The 9,661-nt window shown below is 51.0% G+C and overlaps 1 protein-coding gene across 3 annotated transcripts in view; it reads left to right on the top strand.

Annotated features, from left to right (window-relative positions):
• The window catches only part of HNRNPUL1 (heterogeneous nuclear ribonucleoprotein U-like 1), a 49,011-nt gene that overhangs the window by 34,653 nt on the left and 4,697 nt on the right, over positions 1-9,661 (top strand). For all 3 annotated transcript variants that reach the window (XM_006871398.1, XM_006871400.1, XM_006871399.1), the window contains exons 8-10: positions 2,720-2,986; positions 4,058-4,180; positions 4,278-4,406. In XM_006871398.1, the coding sequence (XP_006871460.1) occupies positions 2,720-2,986; positions 4,058-4,180; positions 4,278-4,406 (519 nt within the window). The remainder of the gene's footprint in view (positions 1-2,719; positions 2,987-4,057; positions 4,181-4,277; positions 4,407-9,661) is intronic.

Genomic DNA, 9,661 nt, shown 5'->3' with positions numbered 1-9,661 from the left:
TGTATAGGGTTTCCGAGGCTGTAAATCTTTATGGGAGCAGAAAGCCTCATCTTTCTCCCATGGAACAGCTGGTAGTTTTGAACTGCTGACCTTGAAGTTCGCAGTCTGATTCGTAACCACTCTTCTACCAGAGCTCCTTTGTTTTGGGGACACAGTATATACAGTGATAGTCATGATTTGTGTAGTGAATTTTAAATTTTGACAGCTGCAGCAATGTAACGTGTAATCAGTGTGTGACCGTTTTCCTAACTGTGCTTCATCCAAGCGTGAGGCTGTGTGGTTACGTTATGTAGAGTGACTGGCCTTGATTCCTGCTTGAACCAGATCATCTCCACTATGGCTTTTGAAAGTCCAGGAACACGTTCCCTTGTTTAAGGATGCCACAGCTTTAAGGTTCTGAATGGGGGACTAAGGGAGGTGGGAAAATGAGTGGCATGAGGAAACCAGAGGAGAGACATTTATGTGCATCTTGGACTCTCAAAATTCACAAAACAAAAAGACAGAAGAGCCTTGCAGGTAAGGAGAACAGTATACTCCATTCAGTGTAATCCTTGGAGCCTAGGGGACTATGAGGAAGTGAGAGAGATAAAGCTACAAAAACTGGCAGGAGCCAACTGTGGCGCCCTCAGGCCAGAAGTCAGGAGGCCCCAGGCATACGTGCCTTGTCAGTGGCTCTGCCTGGGGTTGGCTTCTTGCCAGTGCCAGTCTCGCTGTAGCAGGCTCAGATCGTGTTGTGTTGTGAAGTGATGGCTATAGAGAAGGCTCATCCTCATAGTAGGACTTGGGCCAAGGTTTGGTCCGTCAGTGGCTGCCATGCATGGCCTCGGCCTGTGTGGGTGCTTAGTGACCAGCAGGTAGAGGGATTGTGATAGCAAGCAAGTTGCGGCCTGTGAGCCCTGAGGAGGCATCTCAGAGGAGGTGCTTACACAGCTTCTTGTAGGGCGAGTCTCAGAGGTCTCCTGATTGGAGAGGGAAAGGCCACCACTACCTATTGTACTTTCATGGCAGAAACGGGCCCTATACATTGCTTCAGCCCATTATCATCTCACATTTTCCATTTCCCACTCCCCTGCTTTCGGCTAGATTGGTTTAACCAGGCTACTTGCTCAGAACAAGTCAGGAACTTCTCTGCCACGTGCATATGTCCAGGTGCCCTGGGTAACCGAGCCCTTCCCACACAGGGAACAAGGACCCTGTTCCTACCACTCCGTCTGCAGCCCTGACTCCCTAGCATACTGCCTGACATCTTGGGGTGACAGCTGACATCGAGTCGATTCCCAGTCTTGGCAGCCCTCTATGACAGGTGGCGGTAGTGGTTGTGTGCCATCAAGTTGATTATGACTCATTACGACCCTTTCTGCTTAGGGTTTCTGAGGCTATAAGTCCTTACAGGAACAGAAAGCCTCTTCTTTCTCCCTTGGCTCTCCTGGGAGATTCCAACTGCTGACCTTATGGTCTATGCTTACTAGGGTTTCTCCACGTGACAGAACAGGACTTGACCATAGGGCTTCCTAGGGTGTTGTCTTTATGGGAGCAGTTCACTAAGTTTGTTCTTTGGAGCTGCTACTGGTGGGTTTGAACTGCAGGTCTTCTGGTTAACAGCTGAGCACTAACAACTGCCGCCAGAACTTCTTATTTAGTTCTTTCTCTTCATTCAATGTCCTAGCCCACCTAGTCCACGGAACACCCTTCTTGGTAAGTGCCATCGAGTTGGTTTGGACTCATAGCAACCCGAATACAAAGTTTCTGAGGCTGTAAATCTGTGTGGGAGCGAAGAACTTCTTGTTTCTCCATAGAAAGCACCCTGATGCAGTATGAAATCTCATCACATTCACATACACCCTCTTTTTTGTTTTCCTTTTTTTGAGGAAGCTAAACATGAAACTGCCTAAGGGGCTACACAGCTGTTAAGTGACACATCGGTAGCTGTCAATCGCCCCACGCCCCCAAATAGGAACTTAACCATTAACTTCAGCTGTCCAGCGGGGCTTCACTGAACAGTGTTGAGTGTATGGATTCAACCCCTGCCTGGCTCTACAGCTGAACTAACGTTACAACTCTCTCCTCCTCACCCTTTATGCTTCCATCAGTCTGACCCTGTGTCTCCCCCCCTTGAGGTGTGTACCCACACAGCACCCCACTCTGGTAGGACATTCTCCAAATGAAATTTGACTTACTTCCACATCTTGTGTAGGACTTAGCTTGGGGACCCCCTCCTCAAGACACTGACTGCTGCTGAAGAGTTCTTGTCTGGTTGTCTTTGGGTCCCTGAGCTCTGTCAGGCCCAGGTCACCTCAGACATGTGCACCAGGGAAACCTGTGTTGACTGAGTGGCTGGGCGCGGTTACACTCACAGCCTCAAAAGGTGCTGCCCTGGCTTCCCTCCCAGCCGTCCCTCTCAAGGACAGCCCCTGCTGGTTCTGAGGGTAAGGCGGATTGCCTTTCCTTCATATTGGTTTCACTGAAATATCTAGAGCTTCTTGAATCGTGCTCCTGAATGACCAGCGTCTAGGGTCTCAGGCAAGGAGGGCTACAGACCAGTCGTTCTCTAAGCTGTTCCTTGGTGCTTGCTGTCTCACCTCTCCAGCCAACTAGGGAGGTATGCACTTCAATCAGTTGGCTGTGTTCCCACTCCCTGTCCCTCCCACACGCTTGTGGCCGGCCCCCAGTGCTTGATGCTGTGTACTGGCAGTAACTTTGGTCTTGCTTTTTCTCCCAGGACTTTGAATGTGGGAATGATGTGGAGCTTTCCTTTACCAAGAATGGGAAGTGGATGGGCATTGCTTTCCGAATCCAGAAGGAAGCCTTGGGGGGTCAGGCCCTCTACCCTCATGTCCTGGTGAAGAATTGTGCGGTGGAGTTCAACTTTGGCCAGAGGGCAGAGCCCTACTGTTCTGTCCTCCCAGGCTTCACCTTCATCCAGCACCTTCCCCTTGGCGAACGGATCCGGGGTACTATCGGACCAAAGAGCAAGGCCGAGTGTGAGGTGAGTGGGACTAGACGTCTGGTTGCCGAGGCAGAGTGGGACCCTGGGGGTTGGGGAGGAAACACAGGTGAGTCGCTCCTGGGGCTGGCCTCCCAAGTCCTCTGGGTGTGTGGTTGGACAGAAGAGGGAGGGGCTAAGATGAGATGCCTGAGTCTTAGAAAGGTCCCAAGAGGAGGGAGGTAGGCACACTGCTCCTTCCAAAAGGACCAGAGAGTAGGGGAAGCAAGGGAAGGCACTTCCGGGCCCTCAGGCTGTCTGAGAGCAAAAAGACCGAGAGGCCTGTGGAGCAGTCAGACTCCAGGAGCTGTGCTGAAGCTCCTTGTACTTAGAAGAGTGTGTTTCTAATGTAACAGTGATTGTGTTTGTTCTACAATTCTCGTAATTCCACCATCTGTGAATAGTTTACTTCCAGAGTTTTAGAGTGTATCCTATTCCTGTTTGCTCTACTTGATTTTCCATGTTTTAAGCATACATGATTGACATGGTAGCATTCTGAGAGCCAGCCTCTCCTTTTCAGTTAACATTGTATCATGAATGTAAAGCCACATGTGACAACTTTATTTGGAACATGATTTTTCATGGACTGGAGAAACCCAACCAGCCATTCCTTTGTTGGGCATTTCAGTTGTTCAGGTGCCTGCCAGTTCTCGTTGTGTCCATCAGATCCGGTGCCTGCCCTTGTATGTGCATCTCTGTTCACTCCTCAGGCCCGGCAAGGTTGTACACTTGGTCTTCCCCTCCTTGCGTGGGTAGGTGCCGACACACAGCCCTCCCGGGCCTCTCTCTCGGAAACAACTTAGTCCTGAGCTGATTTGAATGGCAGGGATGACAGGTTGTGTGATCGAGTGCTCACTCCTGCCGGGCCCTCTGTTGAGGCTTTGGTGAGCTTCTCTTTGTACCCAGCAGCGAGGCTGTGAGATAGACGCTCTTGTTGCTTCCCTTTTCCAGAGGCAGCCGTGAGGATCAGGGTCACCCTCATGGCCACCAGTGAGTCGGGTGGGACCAGGCCGGGCCACCATGCCACACCACCTCAGCTGCTTCATAGCACCCCTTCCTGGCCTGTTGTTGTAGATTCTGATGATGGTGGGCCTGCCTGCTGCTGGCAAGACCACATGGGCCATCAAACACGCAGCCTCCAACCCTTCTAAGAAGTACAACATCCTGGGTACCAATGCCATCATGGATAAGATGCGGGTAAGGACAGCCCCTCCCCCCTCCAGTCTCCTTACCCCATCCCCTGAGTGCTGCCTGAAGCCAGGACCACCCACACCTCACCGTCTCCTGCCCACAGGTGATGGGTCTACGCCGGCAGCGGAACTACGCTGGCCGCTGGGACGTCCTTATCCAGCAGGCCACCCAGTGCCTCAACCGCCTCATCCAGATCGCTGCCCGCAAGAAACGCAACTATATTCTGGATCAGGTACTTCCTGGTGGTCATCAGAGCGTCATGATGAGGACGGGGGCAGCCTCACAGGGACCTGGGGAGTTAGTTCCCTCAGCTCCTTTTTCTTCTCATCATGATCTTGGACTCGGTGCTGGTCAGCGATGCTGCCCTCGGTGCAGTTGTCCGAGTCCAGCCCTAGCTCAGAGTCACTGTTGGGAGCCACAGAGCACAGTTTAGTGACATGGAAAGGCCATAGATTTGGGGGCCAGACAGACTTGCTCTTGAACCTCAGATCTGCCACTTCCTAGCTGTGGGCAACTGACTGTATCCTCTGAACTACACCCTCATCTGTACAACGGGGCTCTTAATGGCCTGGCCCATTGTAGATCATGGTTACCGTTTCATTCTGCAGAATCGCTCTGGTTCCGCTTCTCTCAGTATTCACTTAGGACTAGCAAGCATAGGTGTCCTACCTGCATTCACATGACCAAGGAGGGTTCCTGATGTCCTGCATTTGGCATCTCGGCTAGCCGTTATGTGCTCTGAAGAATCTGGGATTGGGGGTCTGCAGCACTGCCCCCTTTTCCCCTCAGGCTGACTGTAGAACCTTTCATCCCAGTGCCCTGGTACCCACTTAACCGGAGTTACTGGCTCTTAACGGCAGCAGAGGAGTGAACACCCCACATGGAACAGTTGAGTCCAGGATCCTGAACAGGGCCATCCCTCAGGTGGCCTTCTGCCTCTTTGAAGACCTGTTTGGTGTGGTGGCTTTGCTTTTACCTGTTGTGTTTGTAACCCTGCTTTACCGTGTCAGAACAGTTTAGTCTGGCTTGGGCCCAGCTGGACTCAATCCTGTAACGTGAGAGCAGTGGCATCGAGCATCCTGAGTATTGTAAACCTCAGCAAGGACTGCTGCCTACCTGCCTTCTCCGTTTGCTACTAACAGTCATTCCAGATAGGGAGCCTAGTGGAATAGTTGGAGTCAGGGTTGGGAATCTTGGGATACCTAGACACAAGGGTTTCCTTCCACTGAGGTCCATACCCCAGCACCTCTGCCAGGCCTGCCACAGCAGGACACTGTGACTGTTCCTCGTTGGTCTCCTTACCTGGTGCTGGCTGGTCCAGAGTTGTTCCAGGTACCCTGTAGTCTTCTGCTCAGGCAGTGTGATCCAGGCCAATAGTGAGGTGAAGAAAAAGTACCTTTGCTGTAAAGATGGGCCAGTTGGGTTCTCTGGTTAACCACAGCTTGGAAGACTGACTTGGGACCTGAAGCTACTCGTTACTCGAGTCTGGGAATGGACTCTTAAGCCAGTGGTTTGACTTGTTTTGGCTTAAACCTCACAGGTGGATTCCAGAAAATTCTGGATTAGAGTTGAAGTGCACGTATGTGTAGATAGGTCAAAGGTTTAGAACAGATGCTGGCTAGTTCTTGCCACTGTCCACCCTTGGTCCCCCTGGTCTCAGGGCAGACTTTTCCTTTCTCAGGTTTTGTAGACTAGTTAGGTTTCCCTTCATTTGTCACATACCCTCCTGTTAACATAGCTGGATCTTGGAAATGCCCAAGGAGCCGAAGGCTGAGTCTCTGTGGACACAGGCTCTCAGGTGTGATGGAGTGCTTACCTAAACTCTGTGAGGACACAAGCAACCTCGTTAGACCGTGTGAGCTGTGGAGCATCCGAGAAGGAAGACACAGCAAGAAGTGGGCCAAAGGGGGAAACTGAGGCTTCATAAAGGGAAGGAATTTCAGAATATTTAATAGATTTTAGATTTGGCTGTCTGGGAAACAGGGATCTGCTAAGTCCAGAGTGGTGAGATCGCTGCAGGGGTGTGGGAAAGGTCTGAGCCCGGCCATGAAGGACAATAGAAGTTAGGGTTTGTGTTGTGGACAGTGGGGGCCTGTGGCCACGTTTTTATCAGGGGAGAGACGTGGCTGAGTTTGCCTAGCTAGTGAAGTGCTGGAGAGAGGAGGAAGGGGTTGAAAGCCCATTACATCCAGTAGCTCTTAGGGGCACGGCCTGGCCTCACAGGACGTGAGCTGGGCCTTCTGGGAGGTTCTGAGAGCTGAGGGCTTACCTTCAGAAGCAGGCATGTACTGTCAGAGGCCGAGCTAGGTGTGATGACACCACCAACCTGGTCTCCGCCTTTAGAACATGTAGTTCTAGTCCTGCTGCACTTTTGTCTGAGACAAACACAGGCTGGACTAGAGGCCCAAAGGAAACTGCCTCTTGGAAGGTGGGTGGAGAAGGGGGTGTTCTACTTCTCTGTTTACAAAACCTCAGCCTGCTCCATTCTTAATGCTCTGGCCATTGCTCTTCTTACAAGGGCTTCAGCTCACTGAGCCCAGAACAAAGTCTTCCTCACCACCCTTAAGTCCGCTCTACTCCTTATGGGGTCCAACCAGGCTTTCCAGGTACCAATCTAACCCTGCTGTGCTCCTCCTTAGGCCCCCAGACTGTCACAAAACGACCCCTGTAGCTTCTTGCTAAGGTATCTACTCCTATCCCCTGCCCCATGTGGCTAGGGATTGGGGGACAAGAAACAGAGAGCACCCAATCCTTCTATAGAGTCAGCATCTTCGAGCAGGGTTGGGTGGGGAGGAACCAGGAATTAGACGAGGAAACTCAACACAGTTGGAAAGGCTGACCTCCCTGTTGTGCCAGTCTCCTAGCAACAACAGCCAGCAGCCCCCAGTGAGCACAGCTGAGCTCTGACCTCACTGTGTTTGCTGTGGTAACAGCCACCAGTGGCTAACTCCCTGTCTTAGTTCTCTAGTGCTGCTATAACACGAATACCACAAGGGTGGCTGGCTTAACAAACCAAAGTGTGTCCTCACGTTTTAAGAGGCTTAGAAGTCTGAATTCAGGGTACCTTAGAAGGCTTCGCCTTCTCTCTTTGTGGGCTCTGGAGGATGGTCCTTATCTCTTCAGCTTCTGGTTCCTGGGAGATCTCCATATGGCTTGGCATCTGTCTTCCCTCATCTCTCCATTTCGCCCTCACTTGTGTACTCTCATTGTTGTCTCTAAAGAGAGACTCAAGACACCCCCCAAACCACTCCTGCCTCATGAATATAACAGACAACCCATTCCCAAATGGAATGATAGCCAGAGAAAAGAGGTTAGGTTTTACACATATGTATCTGAGGGACACATGTTTGTTAATCTGCACTACTTCCTTTATCTAGTAAAGCCTCCTATTTGCATTTCTGTTGGGGCGTGTTTTTCCCCTCTTCTTTCTTCCCCAAGCCAAGGAAGTAAGGAGAGGGGAGTGTAGTTCTGAGCAGCTGCAGAGCCACCCCTGAGTCTAGTCTTGCCAGGACAGGGCTGATCTGCCTCATAGAAAACCATCAAGCCCTTCGGTTCACAGAAGTCTGACTATAGGATCACTTCATCCTGACAAGCAAACCAAGTGCAATGGGTTGTCAGCAAAATGACTGGGGGTGGCCCACACTCATCTTAGTACTTGCCCGTTTTGCCTTTTGGGTCAGAAAATTTGCTTGCTTGAATGGAGGCTGCCAAATTCTCTCTTCCTGTGACCAGATGCCACTTTGTGCCTTGGCTATTAGGAATGCAGGGTAGGAAGTATGGTGGGGCGGGGGCCAGACCTTCCCTATGTAACCTGGATGCTTTAGACCCTTGTTACCTGTGTGTGTGCCTGTAACACAGCCTCTTCCCTCCTGTTCTCCCTTTGTGAAGTTTAGGGCCCTTTCCCCGGGGAGCAGGAAAGAAAGAATGTCTTCCTAGTACATACGTCAGGCCGGAGGGGCTGGTGGCTCTCAAGAACAGCTATACCTACAATCCAGATCTCCTACCCAGCTTTTCCCAGTTTCTGTGCCCCTTGTGGCCCATTGGTGCTAAAGGCCTCTTGCTTGAGCTAACTTACAGTGTTTTGCTGCTCCCTGTGTTTTGTAATAGAACCTGTGCTTTATCCTTTGCCTCAACTTCGTTTACCTTGAGACTTTGCATTGGGAAGCCTCTCCTGAAGAGGCTATCAGCCCTGTCTGTCAGATTTCCACAGCCACTCTGTGTTGAGGGTCCTTCTTTCCCTGCTACATGTCAAAGATTGTCATACCTGCCAGTCATTGCCAGACCAGAGGAACAGGGTGAGGGCTGCCTGCCTTTCAGCTGAAGAAATGTGAGACTCGACTAATAAGGTGACTTGTCCACGATCTTCACAGATTGCAGAGGGCACAGCTGGAATGTCACCGAGCTCCTTCCTCAAAGCTGGGTTCTTCCCACTCCACCCCACTGTGCCCATTAATTTTTGGGAGACCCCTGAGCTTAGTCTGAGATTTGCTTCAATTCAGCATCACAATCAACCTGTCTCCAGTCCCCACCCCGAGCCGAACATTTCGGTGGTGGCTCAGAGCTGTTCAGGTTTACTCACATGAACTCATGTAACCTGGGACGTGTGTGTGTACTGCTTTCCTTTTTCAGGGTCTGAGACCAGATCCCAACATAGTGAGGAAGTCTTACAGAAGAGCAGGATGGGCCTATGAGTGCCAGTGACATGGCTTCTCTCCTCCCAGGGTGCTCTTTAGCTTTGTGGGCTGCCTGCTCAGCTCTTGACAGACTTTTCATCCTCAGTGTCTAGGTTAAGCTACAAGGAAGGACTGGCTCCCGCAGGAAAGGACCCTTCCTACTGTTGGTAGGGTTGCCCAGAGTTGGGATCGATCGACAACAGTTGGGTAGGCACCGCCCAGACCACACCTGCCTATCACCTGTTAGATGCTGTCGAGTCGCTTCCCACTTAAAGCCCCCCTGTACAGGGTTTCCAAGGCTGTAGATCTTTACAGGAGCAAAAAACCACCTCTTTCTCCCTTGAGCTACTGATGGGTTTGAACTAGAGAAAGAGAAAATTGTAGCAAAATTGTACTTGGGAAAAGCCCAGACTATGGCCTTGCCCAGCGCTCTGGCTGGCTAAGAGCCTATTGGGTGAGGCTGGTGTTTCAGAGAAGAACCAATGGACTAACAGCCACAGTGTTGCTCAGAACAACTTAGACAACATTAAAAGGAAGCTGGTTCATTAGTGGCACATCTATTCTGTAATACTAGGCAGTCAGTAAGAAAGACCGCTGGCACTAAAAGGATGTCCAAAAAAAAAAAAAAACATCGTGACATCAGAAAGGCTGTGGAAGAGTGTGTAGTGTTAACAATCACCTATTGTGGCTGGAAGTATGCACCTGAAATTCCATACAGCACTTCTCCAGGAAGCTAGACTGGGAAGAGGGAGTGGGTGAGGGGAGTCTTTCTCTAAACTTGATACTGTGTGCCCTGAATTTTTTACACAGAGCG

The sequence above is a fragment of the Chrysochloris asiatica genome, unplaced genomic scaffold (assembly GCF_000296735.1).
Source record: "Chrysochloris asiatica unplaced genomic scaffold, ChrAsi1.0 scaffold00168, whole genome shotgun sequence".
In the NCBI taxonomy this organism is placed as follows: Eukaryota; Metazoa; Chordata; class Mammalia; order Afrosoricida; family Chrysochloridae; genus Chrysochloris; species Chrysochloris asiatica.
The sequence above is the reverse complement of the archived record's forward strand: the minus strand, read 5'-3'. Positions and strand labels throughout refer to the sequence as shown.